Genomic DNA, 12,198 nt, shown 5'->3' with positions numbered 1-12,198 from the left:
TGGGGATTGGGCGGTCAGTGAGTGAGGTGGGGATTGGGCGGTCAGTGAGTGAGGTGGGGATTGGGCGGTCAGTGAGTGAGGTGGGGATTGGGCGGTCAGTGAGTGAGGTGGGGATTGGGCGGTCAGTGAGTGAGGTGGGGATTGGGCGGTCAGTGAGTGAGGTGGGATTGGGCGGTCAGTGAGTGAGGTGGGGATTGGGCGGTCAGTGAGTGAGGTGGGGATTGGCGGTCAGTGAGTGAGGTGGGGATTGGGCGGTCAGTGAGTGAGGTGGGGATTGGGCGGTCAGTGAGTGAGGTGGGGATTGGGCGGTCAGTGAGTGAGGTGGGGATTGGGCGGTCAGTGAGTGAGGTGGGGATTGGGCGGTCAGTGAGTGAGGTGGGGATTGGGCGGTCAGTGAGTGAGGTGGGGATTGGGCGGTCAGTGAGTGAGGTGAGGGGGGGGTGGGGATTGGGCGGTCAGTGAGTGAGGTGAGGAATGGGCGGTCAGTGAGTGAGGTGAGGAATGGGCGGTCAGTGAGTGAGGTGAGGAATGGGCGGTCAGTGAGTGAGGTGGGGGGGGTGGGGATTGGGCGGTCAGTGAGTGAGGTGGGGGGGGGTGGGGAATGGGCGGTCAGTGAGTGAGGTGAGGAATGGGCGGTCAGTGAGTGAGGTGAGGGGGGGAGGAATGGGCGGTCAGTGAGTGAGGTGAGGAGTGGGTGGGGATTGGGCGGTCAGTGAGTGAGGTGAGGAGTGGGCGGTCAGTGAGTGAGGTGAGGGGGGGGTGGGGATTGGACGGTCAGTGAGTGAGGTGAGGGGGGGTGGGGAATGGGCGGTCAGTGAGTGAGGTGAGGGGTGGTGAGGAATGGGCGGTCAGTGAGTGAGGTGAGGGGGGGTGGGGATTGGGCGGTCAGTGAGTGATGTGAGGGGGGGGTGGGGATTGGGCGGTCAGTGAGTGAGGTGAGGGGGGGTGGGGAATGGGCGGTCAGTGAGTGAGGTGAGGGGGGGTGGGGAATGGGCAGTCAGTGAGTGAGGTGAGGGGGGGGTGGGTGGGGAATGGGCGGTCAGTGAGTGAGGTGAGGGGGGGGTGGGGAATGGGCGGTCAGTGAGTGAGGTGAGGGGGGGGTGGGGAATGGGCGGTCAGTGAGTGAGGTGAGGGGGGGGTGGGGAATGGGCGGTCAGTGAGTGAGGTGAGGGGAGGGGAATGGGCGGTCAGTGAGTGAGGTGACGGGGGGGGGGGAGGAATGGGCAGTCAGTGAGTGAGGTGAGGGGGGGGGAATGGGCGGTCAGTGAGTGAGGTGAGGGGGGGGGGTGGGAATGGGCGGTCAGTGAGTGAGGTGAGGGGGTGCTGGGGAATGGGCGGTCAGTGAGTGAGGTGAGGGGGGGGGGTGGGGAATGGGCGGTCAGTGAGTGAGGTGAGGGGGGGGGAATGGGCGGTCAGTGAGTGAGGTGAGGGGGGGGAATGGGCGGTCAGTGAGTGAGGTGAGGGGGGGATGGGGAATGGGCAGTCAGTGAGTGAGGTGAGGGGGGGATGGGGAATGGGCAGTCAGTGAGTGAGGTGAGGGGGGGTGGGGAATGGGCAGTCAGTGAGTGAGGTGAGGGGGGGGTGGGGAATGGGCAGTCAGTGAGTGAGGTGAGGGGGGGGTGGGGAATGGGCAGTCAGTGAGTGAGGTGAGGGGGGGGTGGGGAATGGGCAGTCAGTGAGTGAGGTGAGGGGGGGGTGGGGAATGGGCGGTCAGTGAGTGAGGTGAGGGGGTGGGGAATGGGCGGTCAGTGAGTGAGGTGAGGGGGGGGGGGGAATGGGCGGTCAGTGAGTGAGGTGACGGGGGGGGGAATGGGCGGTCAGTGAGTGAGGTGACGGGGGGGGGGGAATGGGCGGTCAGTGAGTGAGGTGACGGGGGGGGGGGAATGGGCGGTCAGTGAGTGAGGTGACGGGGGGGGGGGAATGGGCGGTCAGTGAGTGAGGTGGGGGGGGGTGGGGAATGGGCGGTCAGTGAGTGAGGTGAGGGGGGGTGGGGAATGGGCGGTCAGTGAGTGAGGTGAGGGGGGGGTGGGGAATGGGCGGTCAGTGAGTGAGGTGGGGGGGGGAATGGGCGGTCAGTGAGTGAGGTGGGGGGGGGGGAATGGGCGGTCAGTGAGTGAGGTGAGGGGGGGGGGGGGAATGGGCGGTCAGTGAGTGAGGTGAGGGGGGGGGGGGGAATGGGCGGTCAGTGAGTGAGGTGAGGGGGGGGAATGGGCGGTCAGTGAGTGAGGTGAGGGGGGGGGGGGAGAGAATGGGCGGTCAGTGAGTGAGGTGAGGGGGGGGGGTGGGGAATGGGCAGTCAGTGAGTGAGGTGAGGGGGGGGGGTGGGGAATGGGCAGTCAGTGAGTGAGGTGAGGGGGGGGGAATGGGCGGTCAGTGAGTGAGGTGAGGGGGGGGTGGGGGAATGGGCGGTCAGTGAGTGAGGTGACGGGGGGGGGGGGGGGGGGGGAATGGGCGGTCAGTGAGTGAGGTGACGGGGGGGAATGGGCGGTCAGTGAGTGAGGTGACGGGGGGGGGGGGGGAATGGGCAGTCAGTGAGTGAGGTGACGGGGGGGGGGGGGGGGGGGAATGGGCAGTCAGTGAGTGAGGTGACAGGGGGGGGGGGGGAATGGGCGGTCAGTGAGTGAGGTGACGGGGGGGGGGGGGAATGGGCGGTCAGTGAGTGAGGTGACGGGGGGAGGGAATGGCCGGTCAGTGAGTGAGGTGACGGGGGGGGGGGGGAATGGGCGGTCAGTGAGTGAGGTGACGGGGGGGGGGAATGGGCGGTCAGTGAGTGAGGTGACGGGGGGGGGGGGTGGGGAATGGGCGGTCAGTGAGTGAGGTGACGGGGGGGGGGGGGGGGGGGAATGGGCGGTCAGTGAGTGAGGTGACGGGGGGGGGGGGGGGGGGGGGGAATGGGCGGTCAGTGAGTGAGGTGACGGGGGGGGGGGGGGGGGGGAATGGGCGGTCAGTGAGTGAGGTGACGGGGGGGGGGGGGGGGGGGGGGAATGGGCGGTCAGTGAGTGAGGTGACGGGGGGGGGGGGGGGGAATGGGCAGTCAGTGAGTGAGGTGACGGGGGGGGGGGGGGGGGGGAATGGGCTGAATGGGCAGTCAGTGAGTGAGGTGACGGGGGGGGGGGGGGAATGGGCAGTCAGTGAGTGAGGTGACGGGGGGGGAATGGGCGGTCAGTGAGGTGAGGTGAGGGGGGGGGAATGGGCGGTGAGTGAGGTGAGGTGACGGGGGGGGGTGGGGATATGGGCGGTCAGTGAGTGAGGTGAGGGGGGGGGAATGGCAGTCAGTGAGTGAGGTGACGGGGGGGGGGAATGGGCAGTCAGTGAGTGAGGTGACGAGGGGGGGGGGAAATGGGGAAATGGAGCGGTCAGTGAGTGAGGTGAGGGGTGGGGAATGGGCGGTCAGTGAGTGAGGTGACGGGGGGGGTGGGGAATGGGCGGTCAGTGAGTGAGGTGAGGGGGGTGGGGGAATGGGCGGTCAGTGAGTGAGGTGAGGGGGGGGGTGGGGAATGGGCGGTCAGTGAGTGACGTGAGGGGGTGGGGGAATGGGCGGTCAGTGAGTGAGGTGAGGGGGGGGGAATGGGCGGTCAGTGAGTGAGGTGAGGGGGGGGGAATGGGCGGTCAGTGAGTGAGGTGAGGGGGGGGGAGGGGAATGGGCGGTCAGTGAGTGAGGTGAGGGGGGGGAGGGAATGGGCGGTCAGTGAGTGAGGTGAGGGGGGGGGAATGGGCAGTCAGTGAGTGAGGTGAGGGGGGGGGAATGGGCGGTCAGTGAGTGAGGTGAGGGGGGGGGGAATGGGCGGTCAGTGAGTGAGGTGAGGGGGGGGGGGAATGGGCGGTCAGTGAGTGAGGTGAGGGGGGGGGGAATGGCTGGTCAGTGAGTGAGGTGAGGGGGGGGGAATGGGCGGTCAGTGAGTGAGGTGAGGGGGGGGGGGGAATGGTGCGGTCAGTGAGTGAGGTGAGGGGGGGGTGGGGAATGGGCGGTCAGTGAGTGAGGTGAGGGGGGGGTGGGGAATGGGCGGTCAGTGAGTGAGGTGAGGGGGGGGTGGGGAATGGCGGTCAGTGAGTGAGGTGAGGGGGGGGTGGGGAATGGGCGGTCAGTGAGTGAGGTGAGGGGGGTGGGAATGGCGGTCAGTGAGTGAGGTGAGGGGGGTGGGGAATGGGCGGTCAGTGAGTGAGGTGAGGGGGGGGGGGGAATGGGCGGTCAGTGAGTGAGGTGGGGGGGGGTGGGGAATGGGCGGTCAGTGAGTGAGGTGAGGGGGGGTGGGGGATATGGGCGGTCAGTGAGTGAGGTGAGGGGGGGGAATGGGCGGTCAGTTGAGTGAGGTGAGGGGGGGTGGGGAATGGGCGGTCAGTGAGTGAGGTGAGGGGGGGGGGGGGAATGGGCGGTCAGTGAGTGAGGTGAGGGGGGGGGGAATGGGCGGTCAGTGAGTGAGGTGAGGGGGGGGGGGAATGGGCGGTCAGTGAGTGAGGTGAGGGGGGGGGGAATGGCGGTCAGTGAGTGAGGTGAGGGGGGGGGGGAATGGGCGGTCAGTGAGTGAGGTGAGGGGGGGGTGGGGAATGGGCGGTCAGTGAGTGAGGTGAGGGGGGGGGGGGGGAATGGGCGGTCAGTGAGTGAGGTGAGGGGGGGGGGGTGGGGAATGGGCGGTCAGTGAGTGAGGTGAGGGGGGGGGGGGTCCGTGGGGAGGGATAGGGGTCTGAGAGGTGGGGGGGGGGGGGGGGGGAAATCTCTTGTCCGGCCCCGCTCCCCCAGCCTTACCCAGCACATCCGCCAGCCGGTGACTGGCCACGAAGCAGGCGTCATCCCCGTAACCGCTGCCCTTGGCGGCGGTGCCGCTGCCCTTGCGGAGGTCCTTGCCGAAGCCGCAGGTGACGGTGATGAGCCGGTACTCCCGCCTTTCCGACTGCCTGAGGCCGCTTCCCAACAACGTCCGAGCCACCAGCCGGCCATAGGCCAGCACCGACTGCATCCTCCCGGGCGGCCGCTCTCCCTCAGTCACACACCGGTCTTGAAGCACAAGCAACCGCAAACACTCATATTCCAGCCGCTGCCGCCGCTCTCCCACGCCCGCCGCCGCTCTGATTGATAGCTCCCTCAGCCATTCAGCTTCCGCGCCGTGAAACAGTTGGCCAATCAGCACCGCGGGGGGCGTGACTCCTAAACATGCCCAGCTGTCAGATAAGTGGAGTCCCTATGAGTGGCAGCACTATCAGCCAACCACACCGCGATGTGGCGGAACGTTCTCGCAAATCAGAACACAGATTATTGCAACCAATGGCCAATAGGCGACATCTCGGGTGGGACATCTTTACAAAAAGATCAAAAAAAAGTTTCTGGCAAATCTTAAATTGAAAAATCTGAACCTGTCAACTTGCTTACAAAATTGTCAGGAGAAACAGTTTTTGATGAAATTTCCTGTGAAGAACCTTTGCATTCTTATTCAGTGTTGCTTTCCATTACAATACAATCTTAGTCCAGGCTACAAGTGAAATATTTATTCATTCAGAGGATGCAAGTGTCAGTGGCAAAGCCAGAATTTATTGTCAATCCCGCAATGCCCTTGAAAAGGTGGTGGTGAGCCGCCTTCCTGAACCACTATGTACATTCACAGTGCTACTATAAGGGGAGAGTTCCAGGATTTTGACCCAGCATTAGCGAAGGAGCAGCGACAAATTTCCAATTCAGAATCATTGAATCTTACTGGAACGACGGAGGTGGAGGGGCGACATGATAGAGGTTTTCAAAGTTATGAGCGGCATGGACAGAGTGGATAGTCAGAAGCTTTTTCCCAGGGTGGAAGAGTCAGTTACTAGGGGACATAGGTTTAAGGTGCGAGGGGCAAAGTTTAGAGGGGATGTGCGAGGCAAGTTTTTTACACAGAGGGTGGCGAGTGCCTGGAACTTGCTGCCAGGGGAGGTGGTGGAAGCAGATACGATAGCGACGTTTAAGAGACATCTTGACAAATATATGAATAGGAAAGGAATAGAGGGATATGGGACCCGGAAGTGCAGAAGGTGTTAGTTTCGGCAGGCATCAAGATCGGCACAGGCTTGGAGGGCCAAATGGCCTGTTCCTGTGCTGTACTGTTCTTTGTTCTTTGTTCTTACTGCACAGAAGGAGGCCATTCAGCCATATGTAATTATGCTAGCTCTTTGAAAGAGCTGGTCAATTAGTTCTATACCCCAGCTTTTTCCCCATAATCCTGGAAATTAGTTCTCTTCAAATACATGTCCAATTGCCTTTTGGAAGCTCCTACTGAATCTGATTCCACCATCCTTTCAGGCAGTGCATACCAGATCTTAATAACTATCTACTTTAAGAAATTTTCCTCTCTAGCTCTTTTGCCAATTATTTCATCTATGACCTCTGGTCACTGACCCACTAACTAGAGGAAATAGTTTCTCCCTACTTTCTCTATTAGAACACATCTTAATTTTGAATATCTCTTAACCAGGCTGGTCTGAGGGCTCTCCTCTTCTTCCTTGAACGGAGATCTAACTAGTCCCCTTCTACCACCACTCTCCTCCACCTGGCTAAACTTACTCTCACATTGAACAACTTCTCCTTTACCTCCACTCACTTCCTCCAGATAAAAGGTGTTGCTATGGGAACCTGCATGAGTCCTAGCTAGCTATGCCTGTCTTTTTTTATTCGTTCATGGGATGTGGGCGTTGCTGGCTAGGCCAGCATTTATTGCCAATCCCTAATTGCCCTTGAGAAGGTGGAGGTAAGCTGCCTTGTTGAACCGCTGCAGTCCTTGCAGTGTAGATACACCCACAGTGCTGTTAGGAAGGGAGTTCCATGATTTTGACCCAGCAACAGTGAAGGAACGGCAATATAGTTCCAGATCAGGATTAGGGGAACTTGCAGGTGGTGGTGTTCCCATGCATCTGCTGCCCTTGTCCTTCTAGGTGATAGAGGTCGTGGGTTTGGAAGGTACTGTCAAAGGAGCCTTGGTGCATTGCTGCAGTGCATCTTGTAAATGGTGCACACTGCTACAACTGTATGTCGGCGATAAAGGAAGTGAATGTTGAAGCTGGTTGATAGGGTGTCAATCAAGTGGGCTGCTTTGTCCTGGATGGTGTCAAGCTTCTTGCGTGTGTTACGACCAGGTGAGGAAGGGGTCTCAGGCTCCCCTTTCGCCCCTTCTCTGGTATATCCACCCACAGTGCTGCTAGGAAGGGAGTTGGAGTAGGTTCTGTAATAAATGGAATTCGCATACTGAATCTTAGTTCGCGTTTTTAGTTGAAATTGTAGTTCCGAAGTCCTCGCTGTGCCATGTGCATGGTTTGGGCTTGCTTCTCCGGTTTCAAAAGGCTTTATCCATGTCCTCTAGTTGCTGACTGTGCTGGGCTGTAGGTTTGAGGCTTATTAGTTGCAGCTGAGGTTTCTCTGGGAGTTTACTGGAGAGAGGGAGAGAGGAGAGAGACCTTCCCTTGCTAGATCTCTGTCTGCCTTCTGAGTCAAATCTCCAAAGTGGCTTGAGTAGTAATGTGATATGACCACATATTTGTGTTTGACTCAGAATCTTCCAGAAGATTGAAGGCTCTCCCCTCGAGCTGTTCAGACATACTTGGTGGGGGGCGGGGATTGGCTCTTTCAAAGTCAATGGATGTCGATGGCTTTTGACGACCACATTGATAAGGCTATCCCAGATAAGTGAATCAGAGAGCACCCCATTGTCCTGGCTAGGCTGAGTAAATCACGTCTGTCACCAGCCTGATTTGTTAGGTTTTTTCAAATGCAAATTGTGTGTGGCCATATTGGCTGCTAGCTGTTCTGTTTTAAAAGTTATTTGTAACAGATTTGTAATAAGTTCAGGAAAGATCCCAGGCAAAGTTCCACACAGTTAAATTAATATTTCCATTTGACATGTGGCGTTTTCTTCACATGTATTAGAGCTGCACGCATCCAGGCAAGTGGAGAGTATTCCATCAGACTCCTGACTTGTGGATGGTGGACAAGCACTGGGGAGACAGGATGTGAGTTACTCGCCGCAGAATTCCCCACCTCTGACCTGCTGTTATAGCCACAGTATTTATGTGGCTGGTCCAGTTCAGTTTCTGGTCAATGGTAACCCCCAGGATGTTGATAATGGGGGAATCAGCGATGGTAATGCCATTGAACATCAAGGTGAGATGGTTAGATTCTCTTTTGTTTGAGATGGTCATTGCCTGGCACTTGTATGGTGTGAATGTTACTTGTCATTTATCAGCCCAAGCCTGGATGTTGTCCAGGTCTTGCTGTATATGGACACAGACTGCTTCAGTAGCTGAGGAGTCGTGAATGGTACTGCACATTGTGCAATCATCAGCGAACATCCCCACTTCTGACCTTATGATGGAGGGAAAGTCATTAATGAAGCAGCTGATGATGGTTGGGCCTAGGACACTACCCTGAGGAACTCCTGCAGTGATGTCCTGGAGCTGAGATGATTGACCTCCAACAACCACAACCATCTTCCTTTGCACTAGGTGTGACTCCAACCAGTGAGAGTTTCCCCCCTGATTCCAGTTTTGCTCGGGTTCCTTGATGCCATACTCAGTCAAATGCTGCCTTGATGTCAAGGGCAGTCACTATCAGCTCACCTCTGGAGTTCAGCTCTTTTGTCCATGTTTGAACCAAGGCTGTAATGAGGTCAGGAGCTGAGCAGCCCTGGCGGAACCCAAACTGAGCAGGTTGCTGAGCAAGTGCTGCTTGACAACACTGTCAACGACCTTTTATTTATTTATTTAGAGATACAGTACTTACACAGGCCCTTCGGCCCACCGAGTCTGTGCCGACCATCAACCACCCATTTATACTAATCCTACATTAATCCCATTACCCTCTCACATCACCACAATTCCCCTACCACCTACTTATACCAGGGGCAATTTATAATGGCCAATTTACCTATCAACCTGCAAGTCTTTGGCTGTGGGAGAAAACCAGAGCACCCGGCGAAAACCCACGTGGTCACAGGGAGAACTTGCAAACTCCGCACAGGCAGTACCCAGAATCGAACCCGGGTCGTTGGAGCTGTGAGGCTGCAGTGCTAACCACTGCACCATCACTTTGCTAATGATCAAGAGTAGACTGATGGAGCAATAATAGGGCCAGTTGGATTTGTCTTGCTTTTTGTGAACAGGACATACCTGGGCAATTTTCCACATTGCCGGGTAGATGCCAGTGTTGTAGCTGTACTGGAACAGCTTGGCTAGGGACTAGTTCTGGAGCACAAGTCTTCAGTACTATTGCCGGATTGTTGTCAGGGCCCATAGCCTTTGCAGTATCCCGTGCCTTCAGCCATTTCTTGATATCACGCGGAGTGAAACAAATTGGCTGAAGACAGGCATCTGTGATGCTGGGGACTTCAGGAGGAGGCTGAGATGGATCATCCACTTGGCACTTCTGGCTGAAGATGGATGCAAATACTTCAGTCTTGTCTTTTGCACTGATATATTGGGCTCCCTTCTCGTTGAGGATGGAATATCTATGGAGCCTCCTCCTCCTGTTAGTTGTTTAATTTTCCACCACCATTCACGACTGGATGTGGCAGGACTGCAGAGCTTAGATCTGATCCATTGGTTGTGGGATCATTTAGCTCAATTGCATGCTGCTTTCGCTGTTTGGCATACAAGTAGTCCTATGGTGTAGCTTCACCAGGCTGACACCTCATTTTGAGGTATGCCTGGTGCTGCTCCTAGCAGACCCTCCTGCCCTCTTCATTGAACCAGGGTTGGACCCCCGGCTTGATGGTAATGGTAGAGTGGGGATATGTCAGGCCATGAGGTTATAGATTGTGGTTGAACACAATTCTTCTGCTGCTGATGGCCCACAGCGCCTCATGGTACCCAGTCTTGAGTTACTAGATCTGTCTGAAATCTATGCCATTTAACATTGACAGAAAAGATTCATGAGAATGGTTCCAAGATGAGGAATTTCAGTTATGAAGATAATTTGGAGAAGTTAGGACTGTTTTGCTTGGAGAAGTGAAGGCTGAGAGGTGATTTGATAGAGGTATTCAAAATCATGAGGGGTATGGACAGAGTAGATAGAGAAAAACTGTTCCCACTCATGAAAGGATCAAGATCAAGAGGGCACAGATTTAAAGTATTTGGTAAGAGAAGCAAAAGTGACATGAGGAAAAACTTTTTCATGCAGCAAGTGGTTAAGGTCTGGAATGCGCTGCCTGAGAACGTGGCGGAGGCAGGTTCAATTGAAGCATTCAAAAGGGAATTAGACAGTTATATGAAAAAGAAGAATATGCAGGGTTACAGGGAGAAGGCAGTGGAATGGAACTGAGGGAGTTACTCTTTCAGAGAGCTAGTGCGGACACGATGGGCAAAATGGCCTCCTTCTGCACTATAACAATTCTGTGATTCTGTAAACATGGTGGTAGTGTCACACAGCATGATGGTGGGTATCCTCAATGTGAAGATGGGACTTCGTCTCCAAAAGGACTGTGCAGTGGTCACTCTTACGAATACTGTCATGGACAGATGCATCTGAAACAGGTAGATCGGTGAGGATGAGGTCAAGTAGGTTTTTCCCTCTTGTTGGTTCCCTCACCACCTGCAACACACCCAGTCTAGCAGCTCAGTCCTTTAGGACTCGGCCAGCTCAGTCAGTAGTGGTGTGACTTTATATTATAACCTCTGCCCCCATTTGTTTCCTGACTCTTTGCTGGTTTGTTTTTTTCTCTTCTCTCCTTTATTTCCTTTACTTTGCGTTTGGACAGTAACCATCCTGCCATTCACACCTTCTCTCGACACATCTTTTGTTTCTTTACTTATCCTATTACCACTCCCTTTGGCCGTGCACTGTGAAACCTTTTGTCATTTAATCTCTCCTGTCCTTTACCCAATCACTGACCTTCCCTTTTGTTCTTTTTCCCACCTTCCCCCCTTTCGCTTGCTCAAAGCCTACTATTTCTAACTTTTCCTAGTTCAAATGAAAAGTTATTGACCTGAAACATTAACTCTGTTTCTCTCTCCACAGACCTGCTGAGTATTTCCAGCATTTTCTGTTTTTATTCCCCTTAGCCTTCCCTGCTGTCAGGAGAACAATCCCAGTTTGCCAATCTCTCTATGTAAGTCCCTCATCCTTGATATTATCTTGGTAAACCTCCTCTGTACTCTCACAAAGGCCTTCACATCCTATCCAAAGTCCTAGAATTGTACACAATCATGTGTGACTTGCAGACAATGGTTTTAGTTTAGTTTAGAGATACAGCACTGAAACAGGCCCTTCGGCCCACCGAGTCTGTGCCGACCATCAACCTCCCATTTATACTAATCCTACACTAATCCCATATTCCTACCACATCCCCACCTGTCCCTATATTTCCCTACCACCTACCTATACTAGGGGCAATTTATAATGGCCAATTTACCTACCAACCTGCAAGTCTTTTGGCTTGTGGGAGGAAACCGGAGCACCCGGAGAAAACCCACGCAGACACAGGGAGAACTTGCAAACTCCACACAGGCAGCACCCAGAATTCAACCCGGGTCCCTGGAGCTGTGAGGCTGCGGTGCTAACCACTGCACCACTGTGCCGCCGAGGGAATTCCAGAGCATAGGGCCCAGGCTGTTGATTGGGGTGCAGTATTTGGGATCTGGTGCAGTAATGACAATCTGGTGTTCTAATGGGGTGGAGTAGTGGAGATCTAGGCCAGTAATGGGATGTGACATGGTAATGGAGTCTGTAACAACAACTTATATAACATCTTTAAAGTGCCCCAAGGTGCTTTGCAGGAGCATTATAAAACAAAATATGACACTGAGCCACATAAGGAGATAGTAGGTTTGGTGACCAAAAGCTTGATCAGAGGTGGGGTTTACAGAAGTGTCTTAAAGGAGGAAAGAGAGGTAGAGTGGTTTAGGGAGGGAATTCCAGAGCAGAGGGCCCAGGCAGTTGATTGCACGGCTGCCAATGGTGGAGTGATTAAAATCGGAGATTCCCAAGAGGCCAGAATTACATGAGCACAGATATCTCTGAGAGTTGTGGGGCTGGAGGAGATTACAGACATGGGGAGGGGTGAGACCATGGAGGAATTTGAAAACAAGGGTGAAAATTTTAAAATCAAGCTGTAGCTTAACTGGGAGTCAATGTAGGTCAGTGAATGCAGGCGTGATAGGGGAATGGGACTTGGTGTGAGTTGAGACACGGGCAGCAGAGGTTTGAATTACAATGGTATTCCCATGCACCTGCTGCCCTTGTCCTTC

At 55.3% G+C, this 12,198-nt stretch overlaps 1 protein-coding gene across 2 annotated transcripts in view; it reads right to left on the bottom strand.

Moving 5' to 3' along the window:
* The window catches only part of LOC137346551 (protein phosphatase PTC7 homolog), a 136,039-nt gene extending 130,985 nt beyond the window's left edge, over window positions 1-5,054 (bottom strand). For both annotated transcript variants that reach the window (XR_010968730.1, XM_068010042.1), the window contains exon 1: window positions 4,745-5,054. Coding sequence is in view for 1 of the 2 variants with exons in the window: in XM_068010042.1 (XP_067866143.1) it covers window positions 4,745-4,955 (211 nt within the window). In the remaining variant the exon portion in view is untranslated. The remainder of the gene's footprint in view (window positions 1-4,744) is intronic.
* Between the last annotated feature and the right edge of the window lie 7,144 nt (window positions 5,055-12,198).

This window comes from Heterodontus francisci, chromosome 30 (genome assembly GCF_036365525.1).
Source record: "Heterodontus francisci isolate sHetFra1 chromosome 30, sHetFra1.hap1, whole genome shotgun sequence".
Lineage (NCBI taxonomy): Eukaryota > Metazoa > Chordata > Chondrichthyes > Heterodontiformes > Heterodontidae > Heterodontus > Heterodontus francisci.
Note: the sequence above shows the minus strand (reverse complement) of the source record. Positions and strands in the feature narration are given on the sequence as shown.